The 13,968-nt window shown below is 56.3% G+C and overlaps 1 protein-coding gene across 2 annotated transcripts in view; it reads right to left on the bottom strand.

Moving 5' to 3' along the window:
• Positions 1–13,968, bottom strand: part of MRC2 (mannose receptor C type 2) — a 52,247-nt gene that overhangs the window by 6,939 nt on the left and 31,340 nt on the right. For both annotated transcript variants that reach the window (XM_045489369.1, XM_045489370.1), the window contains exons 6-20: positions 13,795–13,938; positions 11,006–11,194; positions 10,696–10,850; positions 9,651–9,758; positions 7,601–7,716; positions 6,980–7,128; positions 6,190–6,407; positions 5,361–5,503; positions 4,227–4,329; positions 3,823–3,961; positions 3,673–3,708; positions 3,181–3,341; positions 3,013–3,080; positions 2,200–2,300; positions 1,759–1,901 (exon numbers count right to left, since the gene is read on the bottom strand). In XM_045489369.1, coding sequence (XP_045345325.1) covers positions 1,759–1,901; positions 2,200–2,300; positions 3,013–3,080; positions 3,181–3,341; positions 3,673–3,708; positions 3,823–3,961; positions 4,227–4,329; positions 5,361–5,503; positions 6,190–6,407; positions 6,980–7,128; positions 7,601–7,716; positions 9,651–9,758; positions 10,696–10,850; positions 11,006–11,194; positions 13,795–13,938 — 1,973 coding nt within the window. The remainder of the gene's footprint in view (positions 1–1,758; positions 1,902–2,199; positions 2,301–3,012; positions 3,081–3,180; positions 3,342–3,672; positions 3,709–3,822; positions 3,962–4,226; positions 4,330–5,360; positions 5,504–6,189; positions 6,408–6,979; positions 7,129–7,600; positions 7,717–9,650; positions 9,759–10,695; positions 10,851–11,005; positions 11,195–13,794; positions 13,939–13,968) is intronic.

Genomic DNA, 13,968 nt, shown 5'->3' with positions numbered 1-13,968 from the left:
ACAAAGATTTGTGGATTATATGATCTAGGGTTAACTAATCTAATCCTCACAATCCGGCTAAGTGGTTTTACAACCTCGGCAAAGCAAGCAGGGACTGAAGCTCATACTCATGATGCCAGCACAAACAAAAAACTGCTGCTCCTCTCAGCAGCGTTTTCACCACGAGGTGAAAACAACGAAGGTCTAATCAGATCTATAAATCAACCCACTAGTGCAGAAGTAACCACTTTGGGGAAGAAATTCACACTCTTGAAGGAACATTTTGAAGCCCCGTTTGGAAACATATCCCTTCTGATTCATGTTACCGCCCGAAACTTTCCTATCTGCACACTCAGAACCCTTGGGAAAAGAATTTCCTAAATGGCGTTTCAAAAAGGCTTGTTCTTAAACCATCTTAATCAGGTCTTCTGATTAGTTTATGAGGCAGATTAGTTTAGAATGCGGAAACTTCGTAGCTGATTTTTAAACAAAAACCTTTGTTTAACTGGTAGAAAGACTGGAAAATGAAAAAAGTCCAACCAACAATGAATGAACTTTTTCATTCCGATGTATTTGTCTTTGTGAGGCAACCTTTTCATCTACAATAACCATTAAATCCAAAATAATTCGAAGACCTGTGAAGCCCCAAATCACAAAGTGTCAGACCAAGATATTTTTTTTAAATAATGAAATAATGCAATTACCTTCTCTTATCCAAATTACTTAAATACAAAAAATTATTATCATTGATCATTTTTGAGGCCTTTTCTCATACCACTAATATAGAAAACATTTTTTTTTTAATTTTTTTTTCAACGTTTATTTATTTTTGGGACAGAGAGAGACAGAGCATGAACGGGGGAGGGGCAGAGAGAGAGGGAGACACAGAATCGGAAACAGGCTCCAGGCTCTGAGCCATCAGCCCGGAGCCCGACGCGGGGCTCGAACTCACGGACCGCGAGAACGTGACCTGAGCTGAAGTCGGACGCTTAACCGACTGCGCCACCCAGGCGCCCCTAGAAAACATTTTTAAACTTAACTTAAAAATACTTTTTCAAGGGGCCCCTGGGTGGCTCAGTCAGTTGGGCATCCAACTTCAGCTCAGGTCATGATCTCACAGTTTGTGAGTTCAACCCCCACCCCCCCGCCCCTCATCAGGCTCTGTGCTGACAGCTCAGAGCCTGGAGGCTGCTTCAAATTCTCCCTCTCTGCCCTTCCCCCACTCATGTTCTGTCTCTCTCTCTCTCTCTCTCTCTCTCTCTCAAAAATAATAAACATTAAAAAAAAATTTTTTAATACTTTTTCAAAAAAATACCTGTATTCTCTTTCAATCTTTAGCTCATGCTTTATATTCTTTTGTTCTTGTGCATATTTTAATACATATAACATTAATCACATTAGTACAGAAGTAAATATATACATATTCACACACATATATACAATGTACATACATATTCTTTGAACGTTCAGTATTTTGTTTCCTAACAGGAATTATCAAAATTATCAAACATTATTGAAATGTTTGGCAACCACTAATCTCGAAAACTCACCGCACTATGTGGACACTCTACCTGGTGGATTAGAAGGTCCTACCAAAAGAAGTTGTTTTCCAGGGAGTCTAACCCCGGCACCAGGGCTAAGCAGGAGAGACGTTGGTGGGCAGAGGCAAGGGGCCACGAATTTGATGTTGCCGAAGGGCCAGGACTCCTGAAAGTCGGCCTTGCCATGTTCACATCTTCTCCCCTGACTCCCTTGGGGGGCCCCCTCCCCATCTCCTACCTTATTGAGGAACTGCTTCCAGCCAGAGGGGCAGCCCCCCAGAGCCGTGGGCGGCAGGTCTGGGGGCTGTGGCTCTCCAGTGCTGTTGCTGCGTTTGCAGATGTAAGGCAAGGCTGTCAGGCACCTCTGGTCCCCCCAGTCCTCTGCAGAAAGAGGGGGGCGGTCGCTCTAGCATAGGGCAGGGCGGGCAGCACCCTTACCTCATGCCCTAAGAAAAGAGCATGGGGGTCAGGTGCCTGTGTCCAGCTCTATCTAAACTCTAGTCCTCTATGGCTGCTGGACCGTGGAGACAGGTCCCCTCTCTGGGTCTAGCCCCTCTTGGGTTGTGGGAACAAAGAGAATGAGAAGAGACTGTCGGTCCTGCCTAGGCTCACCTCACTGCCCCCAACATCAACTTTCTCCTGGGCTTCTGCACCCTCTCTGCCCCCGCCTTGCTCTCACCTCGGCTGGCGGTCATGTACACGCACTTCTTATCCTTGCCGATGGGCCGAGGTTTACCGGGTGCCCAGGAGATGAAGTTTATAATGGAACCATCTGTCCACCTGCAATGGCACCAGGCAGAGGTGACTCCAGCATTGGCCCTGGGCCCAACCTCCCTTGTATGCAGCAATGAAGGCCACCAAAAGGGGGGCAGGAAAGGGCCCAAGTCCAGGGGCTCCAGGCTGAGAATGAGGCTACTGAGCTCAGGGCAGCTGGGGACCCAGAGACCTGGTGCCTCCAGGGAAAGCCCAGCCCTCCCTGGGCTCTCATTCTCTACCTAGAAAAGCCCAAGAATCCCAGAGCAGAGGCCCAAGGGCAACAGTGTGCTGAGATACCTATGTGCTCCTGGTCCTCGCTGCCTCAAGCCTCTTCATGCATGGTAGGTGGGTACTGAATACAGAGAGAGCCCTCTGGACATCATATGTTCTTGCCCATGTCCTGAGGGGGCCTTATTCAAGAGTGGCCCCAGCATAATATGAGCTGCCATTATTTGGTGCCCAATTATATGCTGGATGCTATGCTAAGGACTTCACATACCTTCTTTCTAATCCTCAGAGCAATCTTACCAGGCAGCATTATTCTCATTTTTAGGTGAGAAAATCAAGGCCCATTCAATCAAGGCCACACAGCCAGTGAGGAACAGAGCTGGATTCAAATTCAGGTCTATCTGCCTCTGTCCTCAGCCTCCCTAGCTCCCACCTGGGCCGTGGGTGGCCATCTAGGCATGTGCACCCCCCACACCCGCTACCCCCCCCCCCCCAGGAAGGCTCCTACCTGAAACGCCCATCACTCTCTGCAGTGTGCAGGCCGATCCACCAGTGCTGCTCCTGTCCCCGAGAGAACTGGGGAAACCGGTCAGGCGGATGAGGGGTGGCAGGGCCTCTCCTCCAGGTCCTGCCCGCAGGCCCCTGCCCGCAGGCCCCTGCCCGCTCAAGTGCTCACCTTCTGCAGGTTGTGCCCCAGGAAGTCCAGCTCGGCCTGGCTGTGCACGGAGGCCAGCTCGGCCTGGAACCACGTGCAGATGCGCTGCGCCTGGGCCCACGTGGAGTGGTGCTCGAAGAACTTGTACTCGGCCTCCTGGAAACGCAGCCACTCCCGCCGGCCTGCGGGGGCAGTGTGAGCATGCGAGTAGCGGCCAGCCAGGGTTTGCTTGCTCTCCCGGTGGGCAAGGCCCGGTCCAAAGGCAGGCAGTAGGTGGCTTTCGAGCCGCTAGGACCCGGGGCAGGAACCACTCCAGGCCCACGCTTGCCCCTGCTTGGAGACGGAGGCCGACAGGGCTCCAGGCGTCCTGATTCCCCTTCCCTGGGCTCGAATCCCTAACTCCTTTCGTTCCACCTCAGCCAGGCCCTGCCCGGGAGGTGACGCCCCTCACCCTCTCCACACAGCCCGGGGGGGGGGGGGGGGGGGGAGGGGGGGGCGGGGCGGGGGCCTCACCTTGTGGGCTGACGTCGGGCTCCCGCACGTCTGTGCCTACAGGGACAACAGGGACAGAGACGCTGCAGGGAACGGAGACCCCTCCCCTGGATTCCCGGCACCGACACCCTTCACCCCATCCCCCCGTTTCCCAGCGCCATCCCACCCAACCTCGAGGGATCTTGCAGATCCAGTCCAGCTGCGTCTCACACTGCATGGCCACCCACTGCAGGGAGGCCAGGTCGAGCACTGCACAGCCCCGGATGTCGTCGTCGTCGTGCCGGCTCCGGTCGAAATTGTGATAAGAGAACTGGAGGTCGAGGTACGAGAGAGTTATCAGCCACGAGGCACACGCTTCAGCGTCCGAAGGACAGACGAACAGGGGCCCGACCTGAGCTGGGAACCCCTAACCTGGGCTGGACGCCCCGCCCCCCTTTCTTTAACGTGCGGGGTCAAGCCAAATACCCTAAATCCTCTAAACCTCGCCCACCTCCAGGACCAGTCCTGCCTGGAAAGACCACGCCTACAACCGAGCCCCGCCCACCTGCTGGCCTGTCCCCTCTAGGCCGGCTCACCCCCAAGCCGTCGCTCCAGCGCCAGCTCTGTCCCGCTCCGGGATCGCGACGGTTCAGACCAATCCAGAACCAGTTCTGCTCGTGGATCTCGGGCTCTGATTCACTTTAGCACAACACAGGGGTGGGGACAGAAGACACGGGGATAAGAGGAGCAGTCCCAAGGGCCTGGGGCCTCTCCCGTCTGGACTTCACACCCAGAGAACTGAGCTCGCTGGACCAGACACCCAGCTCACTGGGGGAGGGTGGCCTGGCTCCCTTCCGGTGCGGTTTGCCCTGCCAGCAAGACTGTGGGCTTTCACTTCAGGATTTCAGTAAGTCGATGGGGATGGAGCATTGACCTGGGGCTCTGGACTCAGATAAAAGTAGATTCCAGTCCGGGGTCACCCGTGGAGCAGCTCCGTGACAGTGGGCAAATAACCCAACCTCTCTATCAGCCCACATGGGTCAGTGGCAATGTCTACTTTGTAGGGTTGAAAACAAGCCTGAATGAGAATTAAATGTTTAGTGCAGTGCCTGAGACGTGGTGAGAGGCCATTGACAAGAGCTGTATTTACGTCAAATAACGTAACCTTGATGTTTGCTGGGAAGACATGGCCCTGGAATTAAGATCTCAGGAAGCCTGGTCCATTTGGCCTTTTCCCAGTGCCAAGGGATTAAACGTGCTTTGTGTCATAGGGTGCTGGGAGCCCACAGGACAGACACAGGGTCCTGGAGGGACCCCCATGGGTAAATGCTCATTTTTGTAGCTTCTGTCCTCCTCTTTCTCAGGAAAAGCGGTTTATTGAGGAGAGTGGGTTATTACGGGATGGTGTTGTGGGTGTTGGGTGTTGATGCTCAACTTGGATCAGCTTGCAGAGGGATGGGAAGGGCAGTTACTTTTGTCAAAGTCTGTGAGTCTGAGGGGGCCACTGCTGACTCCCTGACACTGGTGAGCAACAAAGTCTCCAAGTCCAGGGAGATGACGGCTACCTGAGGGAGGACAGCATGGTCCTGGCACTCGCTGCGGATACACAGGTCATTCCGAGCCCTCGGACAGGCCTCACCGGGGGCGCCCTCACCCTGCCCCCTGCCCTGCGCCCGGCAGAACCAAGAGCCCACACAGGTGTGTGCAGGCCACCGCCCCAGGCTCCGTACCCAAAGATCTTGTTGAGCATGTTGGCCACAAAGTGCTCCTCCTCATAGCTGGCCAGGCTCAGCAGCTGGGCTCCCAAATCCTGGCAGGCCCTCTGGGCCTGCACCCAGCTCTTCTTATCCTGCAGCCGCTCTGAGCTGAACACCTACAGGAACAAAGTCCAGGTGTCCCAGCTGTCCCCATGGGTCCACACGCCCTCCCATGACAGCAGTGGGGAAGGGGGCTGGGGCCGCACTGGACGGGGGTGCAGGCTATCTAAGACAAGCCCGCACCTCAGAGAATGAGCTCCGGGGAGGGGAGCCAGCACAGCCAGCTCCTAGAGAATACCCCTGCCCAGACCCCTGAACCAGCCACAGTGTGCTGTGGGCCAGTCCCTTCCCCTCCCTGGACTCAGTTTCCTCATGTAACAAAAAACCTTGGACTATGTCAGTGGCTCCCGAACCCAGCAGGGTTTAAAAATTTAGGCCCCACCCCAATCTAGCAAATCCCAATCTCCACAGTGGCAGCCCCAGGAGTTTATTTTTATCAAGCTGCCCAGATGATGCTGAAAAGCAGACATCCCAGCCCCAACATTTGGGAACCTCTGAAACTGATTATCTCCATGATTTTTTTTCAACCCCTCACATGTATATCGAGCACCTATTATGTGCCACACCTGACATTCCACTGACAAGCCTGTCATCGGAAATTACCTCTGTCTGCAAGCTGCTGTGGGGAAACATTGTCCCTGGGGCCCAGTTGCCTGGATCGAGCCTGGGCCCTGCTGGGGCTGCCCTCACCCCGGGCGTGCAGCTCCTTTGCTCCCTCCTCCCACGCCGGCAGGCTGCCTACCTTATAGCAGTGCCGGAGTTTGGGGTCTGACCCCCAGCCCTGGGGACAGGAGCCGGTGAGGCTGGGCGTGGGGTCTGGCCCAGGCAATTCAGGCGTCACCGGCGTGCCCAGGCTCTGCCGGCAGATGTAGCGGGCCCGGAACGCGGTACAATTCTTCACCTCCCACAGCCCCATGGCGCTGCCCGTGGCCAGGGCCACACAGCCCCCACGGCTGTACCCTGGAGGGGGAGCAAGAGACCCGTTTGCTGAGGACTTGTGGTCCAGTCCTCCCCACAGGGCACCACCCCAGCCGGGCCCTGCACACTGGGTGACCAGCTCGGCCGGCAGCAGGGACCCAGAAGGGAATGGAGGCAGAGTCCCAGCTCTGTGTTTGCTCCTGCGTGAGATCTTAGGCAAGTCGCTTAACTTCTCTGAGGCTATTTGACCATCTATCTCATCAGGGAATTGAAAAGGCTACAAAAGATAATGAATGTGAAATGGCAATAATCATAATAGCAAGCACCTGTGCTAGCATCACATACAATAATTAGGCACTTCACATCTATTAATCCATCTCAACCCCAAAGTACCTTATCCTCATTTGACAGATGAGAAATTGAGGCTCAAAGATGCACCAGGCGGTTTGGCCCCAGAGCCTGTGCCCCTAACGATTTCACTACACTGTACCAATCATCAGTTTACTGGGAAGCCCTGGGACTCGGTCCCGGCAGGGCAGGTCCATATGGCCTCCTGGCTTTACCAAGGAAGGTCAAAGAAGGGGTTGGCCAAGTGCCATGCAGGAAGGGCTCACCAGGCTGGTCACGGTTCCAGTGGGTGTACATGACCTCATCCCCGCTGAGCCAGCGGAAGGAGCCGGTGCTATTGAGGTCCTGCAGGGCGGTCCAAAAGTACTCGCCATCCCAATTGTAGATGAGGCTGCTGACAAAGGCCTGCTCAAACCTGTAGAAGAGAAGCTGGTCAGGCAGGGAGCTCGCCCCAGCCCTGACCACTCCCTGGGCCACAGGCCAGATGCCCTGCCCCCCCAACCAGTAACTTGGGGGACCCATGGGGACCCTACAGCTGACACATAGCAACCAAGCTCCCCACCCACTGCCTGCACCTTCGTGCCTTGCTGAGAAGAAAGTAGAGAAAATCAGACACAGCCAAGGCCTCTCTTGGGCATCCAACCCATATCTACACCTGTTCCTGCTCCTGCCCCTGCCCAGGCCCTGCCCTACACTGGGGTCACTTAATAAACGGGAATCATTCTCATGACAATATTAGAAAAAAGGTCCTGAAGCCATTTGAGGCTCCCAGGACTCAGGTCCCTCTGTGCTTAATGTTACAACGCCACCCTGTTTGGTGCAAGGTCCACATTAGGCATTGAGACAGGCGTTGAGGGCTGGTCTGGGCACACGGTCCCGGCCTGTACCTGTTGGTGATGGTGACCAGCTGAGAGCCGTGATGGGTGCATAGGCGCCGGGCCTCACCGTAGCTTACTTGGTCCTCTCCCAGCCAGTAGCAGGATGGGCTGTGCCATGTCCAACCCTGGCTCGAGAGAGTGGGCAAAAGAGGGACGTCAGTGGGAAGGACTCTCCTCCCTCAGCCAGAATTCCTGGGGTGGGGGATGCCATGGTGGCATCACTGAATGTGCCACAGGCTTGGGCACAGGACAGAGGGGACTGGTTGGACACCAGAGACGGCTCTTCCTGTGCTATGTTCTGCATCTTACCACTTCACTTCCCCACTCCCTACCATCACCCGCAACTGCCAGACCAGAGGTGGAAGCATGGCCCAAGGGCGGCTGATCTGGAGGCAGCCAGTGACCCGCCTGTGGGCCAGTGAAGAAAGATGGGCGGCCCACTGGACTCCTCTCTCGGGCATTTAAACCAAGAGTCACGGTGGGAAAATTGCCAGTTGGCTGTGAAACCGGAGCTGAAAAGCTGGGAGAGCTGCCAGGAAAGGCTGGGTAATCCTCGGGTCCTGGAAAAGGTACAGTGAGCAGAGGAGGCAGCTAGCCTGGGGTGGGGGGACGGACCCTCAGCGAGGAGCAGCGAAGCTTTGGAAGAGACCACTGCTCCTCGGTGGTTGGTCCTCTACCATCCAACCCCCAGGAGACCAGGCAAGGCTTCACCCAACAGACCTCCCGCCCCTTGGGCCACCCTGAGCTCTCTGCTCCTGCCTTTCACAACAGCAGCCGAGGCTCAGAGAAATTAAGTGATCGGACTTTGTACACAGACAGTACAAGGTGGAGCTCAGACTTGAACCCACACCACAAAGGCTGCTCCTGTCCTGACCACAGCCCTGTTCCATCCTAAGATGACACAAGGTGCCTGCCAGGGCCTTCACCTCCAGGAGCTTTTGAAATGGGAAGGCCCGGGGTGGATTTGAGGTTGGGAGAAAGTTACAACCCCTTGAGCATGAGCCCAAGCAAAAGAGAAGCTGGTGGGGCGGGGCGGTGGGGGGGAAGGCTGTGCTAAGACCCCAGGTCTCCCAGGGTGTTAACTGGGGCTGCTCAACATTGCACGCACATTTCAGGTGGCCCTGGGGCCAGGGCCGTTAGTCACTCCTCCTCTCTCCCCTGCCCCCACCTCACCCAAGCCAGGACAGAGCCCCTGGGCCAGTCCCTGCCCATGCCGGCCCCCCAGATGCTCCAGCAGGGCCCCTGCTCTCTCTCCTCCCCACTTCAGGTCGTGCCTGTCGTTGTGTCGGGCTCCTCCCCGGGGGAGAGCATGGGGTTCAAGTGAGGTGGGGGTGCGGTAAAGGAAAACAGAGTGAGGAGCCAGACTGGCAGCAAGGGGCTGGCAGGAACGTGGCCTCGGCAGATGGAGCCACCAGGGGCCAAAACATCATTAAGTGTCTTTTTTGAGTAACCTCCCTTATTCATCCACACCACTTACGCCCCTGCTTGGCTGAGGGCCAGGTTGTGAGGAGCCTGGGAGGGCCTGGAGGAGGACATGGGTCCCTCATTCATACACGCACTGCCCCACTAACGTGGGCAGTCCTGGCCCTCTCCCTCCCTGAACATCTGGAAGCCCCTGGGGCTAGGAATGCAAGGAAGGAGACACCAGAAGGGCTTCATTCCTCCAGGAGACATACAAGCGCACCTTGTGTCAGACGGCAAGGTGTGGGCCAGCAGAGACAGAGCCGGCGGGCGGGGGTGGGGGATGCACCCCGGCAGTCTCACTCAGGTGAGGACTTGGGGGCCTGCCCGCACCCACCTCCTGTTCTCTGCCGCCTCTGAGAAGTAGCTTCCCCAAAAAGAGCGGGGGTGGGGAGCTCTGCTTCCTCCCAACAGCCCCCACCCTACCCCCACCCTGCCTCAGCCACTATCACTCTTTCTGGAACAGAGCAATGTGGAGAGCAGGAGGAAGGGATGTGCCAAGCACGGGAGGATGCCGGGGGAGGCTGCCCCCTCCCTCCCTCCTCTGGGAGCCCCTCTGGTTGGCCCCACCCAGGGGCAGCTCCAGAAGCACCCTCACCTTCCGGCAGCCGTGGTCCTCCTCGGCGGCCCCCTGGCTCAGCTGGCCTGCCTTCTTGCAGATGGACGGCAAGGATTGGTTACAGGGACTATCATTCCAACGACCTTCCTAGTGACACAGGATGAGGGACAGTCTCAGCCCCCCCCTCCCCCAAACCCTTTGGCAGACCTGACTTTTAGACGTGCCCCTGCCTCCAACTTGTTGTGTGATCCTGAGCAAGAGACCTGTCTTCTCTGTGTTCCAGACTGTCCTGTGTCCCCAGTCTCCTTGCCAGCAGTTTATCTGCCTTTAGCTCCATCCAGAGGGCAGAGGTGTCTGTGTCCCAGTCCCCAGGAGAATGCCTGGCACGTGGCAGACACTCAACAAATAATTGTTTATAAATTTTTAAATAGCGTCCCTTATGCCAGATGGCTCTGTCTCTACAGTCCTGGCACCGTTTTGCAGCATCTCACAGCAGAATGTCCTATCTGTCCCTGGAGTCCATCCTCTGTCCCTCTGACTTGGTCTCTTTTTAAAGGTCCTCTTGTCTCTACTTGAAGCTCTACATCAATTCCTACATCTACCCACACTGCATCTGAGCCCAAACCATGGCAAACAGCCATCACCCCATAATTTTTTGAGGAGACAGGACCCTGGGCTGGGTAGGGCTGGCACAGAGCAGCCCAGCCAATGGAGTGTGTCCACAAAATGTGGCTTCTGATGCCACCTGCCGGTAGGGAAGGGCAGCCGGTAGACCAAGATCGTGCCAGGCAGAATCCCAAGGCTTCACGAGAATTAACTCCTTTAATCCTCCCAATGACCGTCTGAGGTTCGCACTGTTAGTGTTCCATTGACAGATGAGGAAACCAAGGCACAGAGAGGTTAAGTAACTTGCCCAAGGTGCCCCAGCCAGTTGGGGGTGGGGAGGATTCAAATCCTCGTGATCTCTGCACATGGAAGGGAAGGGGCTGGTGGGGAAGTGGGGGATTCTGAGAGGCCATGGGGTGGTGGTATAGAGACAGAAGCTGACAGCGGCACCAGGAGGGTGGGGAGAGGGGGTTCTCACCGGCCCCCAGATGGTGACACAGTCTTCCAGGCTGTCCCGGAAGTTGTTGGGCTCAAATGGGTGCCAGTGGGTGAAGCTCACGAGGCTCCCATCAGACCACTCAAAATTCATCTGCAGTTTCAAATCATTGAGGCCAATCCACAGCTCCTCCACCTCTGGGATGCAGCAGGGGACAGGGGAGAGAAGACACAGAGAGGTCAGCCTCAGCCACCAGCAGCAGAGGGACAGTCCCACAGCCTCTTGGGTGGGACCGGATGGGCGCTGGGAAGGCCCTGCCCTCCACTCCGGGTGTGGACGAGCAGCCGCTCACCTTGCTTGATCTGCTTGGTGATGAACTCCAGCTCGGCCATGCTGTGGATGCTGAGCAGGTCGCCCCCGCCCCGCAGACACGCCTTCTTGGACTCCTGCCAGCTGCGCTTCTCAGCCTGCAGGCGGTAGCAGTGGCCCTGGAAGGGCTGCCAGCTGGGCTCGCACTCCACCTTCACGTTGGCCCACACGTCTGCGGAGACCCACGAGGTGCCGTTCAGGACCAAGCCACCCAGCCAGGATGCCTTGACCCGCTGAGTGTCAACATGGGCAGGGCCCTGAAGTCGCCTCCTCCCCACACTTGCCTCAGACCAGCCCTGGCCGCCAGAACAGGCCCGAATGCTGAAAGGTTCTAAAAAGACAAAGCCCTCCAGGGCTGCTGGAAGCCCAGAAGCAGAGCCCCAGGAAGTGGTGGCAAATTTCACCCAGGACAGGACAGCCCCTCCAGCTAGGGCTTTCAGAAAGAGATGAGTGGGGAGACTCAGGTCAGACAAGCCCTGGGAGCCTCAGTTTCCTCCTCTGTAAATGGGATTTCCTGGGGTGCCTGGGTGGCTCAGTCCGTTGAGTGACCGACTTCGGCTCAGGTCTTGATCTCACGGTTCGTGGGTTCGAGCCCAGCGTTGGGCTCTGTGCTGACAGCTTGGAGCCTGGAGCCTGCTTCGGAGTCTGTGTCTCCCTCTCTCTGCCCCTCCCCCGCATATGCTGTTTCTCTCTCTCTCTCTCAAAATAAACATTAAAAACATTTTTTAATGGGATTTCCTATTATAAGATTCAAACTTAGCTCATGTCCACCTTGCTTAATAAATGAGACCACTGTCACTATCTCAGAGAGCATATATTGAGTGTGGACCCAGGGCCGACCTCGGCAGTCCAGGATGTAGGGATGGGGAAGTGGGGCCACCAGGCCAGAGGCCCAAGAAGTCACTTGCTCCTTCCCCTACCCTCAGCTCCACTCAGGGCTGAGAAACTAACCAGGGACAGGCTCTTCCTCACCCCCACTTCCATGCATTTCAGGGTCACTCTCTAGGGATCGGGGTCCCAGAGCAGCTGAAGCAAACAAGCCCTCACTTGGGCCTTGGCAAGAGAAAACAAGACTTTACTAAACCACCCACAATGTCAGGCTCGGGCAGGACTCTGCCCAGCCAGGCAGGAAAGCATGCACCCACTGGAAGCGTCACCCCAGACCGGGATTCTGGGATCCACTCCATTCTGTGAGACGCTCCAGGGTCCAGCATAGTGCTTCTCAGAGGCCTGAGCCTGAGCTGACTCACTCCTCGGCTCTGACTTGTCAATCATCTCCTGGGCCTCCCGGCTAAGACCCAAGGCTGCCGCCACAGACAGAACCCAAGTTCAGACCCAAGGGGGCCTTCTTCCGGATGTTGGGAGGAAAAAAACTCAGGAAATATGGATGCCTTGCGGACACAACGGTGCTTGCCTTTGGAATGACATGCCTTGCATGATGAGACCCAGAAGACAGAACGCATTTGAGAAATTGCTCGGAAAAGATGCCTCATGCAGAGTGGGATGAAAGAGTCAGTCCAAGGCCACAGACACATCTGCAGATCCAGGAGGCCTCAGAGGAGACCTCCCCCAATGGGGCCACACTGGGGACATCCAGGAGACGGGGGACTTGGTGAGGAGCTAGGCCCAAAGGGGGCCACAGATAGGTCAGGCCTGCCCACAGTAGGGCCCTCCTTCCTTCTAGGTCTGAGAAGACCTTGACTGGGTGCCTGCCCCAGGCCCCCTCTAGCTAGAGGGGAGGTGCCCTATGTGTGGGGTGCCAATCCCTAGGGGAGGAGGAGAGAAAGCAGTGGCTCCCACGGCTACTGGACTCCTGTCGTAGCCCTTCCAACCTACACTGACGAACATCTTCTGCTACCCATGGTCACGCTCCTTTGGGCAAGGCCCTGTCTCCAGCCTTACAACAACCCTGCAAGGGGTAGGAGCTTATTCGCGATTTGCGCTCAGAGACAGAGCTCCTTGCCCAAAGCCACACGCAGCAGTCCCCAGAACAGTGCTGTGCCCATTACCCCAACCTCCTCCATAGGCCCCTACAGCTATCTCTGTGAATCACAAATGTGAGCAAGACACTCCCTGGCTTAAAAACCCGCAGAGGCTCCCCACAGCCTACCTGGCCCCACCCAAACTTGACCCAGCAGCCAAGACCCTTCAGGGACTGGATGCAACCTGCCTTTCTGAACTGTTTTCTTCAGCATGCCCGCTAAGCCAGGGTGCCTTGGCTGCACCTGCACACACACCTTGCTTGACGATCCTGTGAAATGGAGGCCAAGTGGAGGGGCTGAGAGTCTGCATTTATAACGCCATCATGCTGCCGGTCCAAACACCACACCCTATGTAGAGTCTACACTCCAACTAGACTGCAATCCTCACCAAACTTAAAGCTGCTGTATACTTCCATGCCTCTGCACCTTTGCACATGCTGTTCCCTCTGCCAGGAATGCCCTTCCCTCACACCTCTTTACAGTCAACTTAAAAAGCCCAAATCAAATGTCATGTCCATGAAGCCCTCCTTAACTCTCAGGAGCTTAAGCAGTTTCTTCTCTAGGCATGTCTTCTCTAACATTTATTACACATATTTTTATAGTGGTACACAACTCGGGATATTCCAATTGTGTGCTGAGATGTCTGTCACCTCCGGCTGAGTGGGACTGCTACAAGGACCGTGCGGATTACCAGCATTTAACCACATTCCGGTTAGTCCATCAGCAGAGAGTCCCTTGTGTCGCCTCCCGACAGGCCCGTCCCCCGCCCCGCGCCGGGACCTCCGCTCACCGGGGGACGGGCGCTCGGCCGTGGCGTTGGGCTTCTTCTTGCACACGTAGGGCAGCGCGATGCTGCAGTCGCGGTTCTGCCAGCCGCCCGAGGACTCCGTGCGGATCACCCCGCAGTTCTCCTCACTCGGGTTGTCCGGCTGATCTGTGGGGAGGGGAGGGGAGGGCGCCAGCA

The sequence above is a fragment of the Leopardus geoffroyi genome, chromosome E1 (assembly GCF_018350155.1).
Source record: "Leopardus geoffroyi isolate Oge1 chromosome E1, O.geoffroyi_Oge1_pat1.0, whole genome shotgun sequence".
NCBI lineage: Eukaryota > Metazoa > Chordata > Mammalia > Carnivora > Felidae > Leopardus > Leopardus geoffroyi.
Note: the sequence above shows the minus strand (reverse complement) of the source record. Positions and strands in the feature narration are given on the sequence as shown.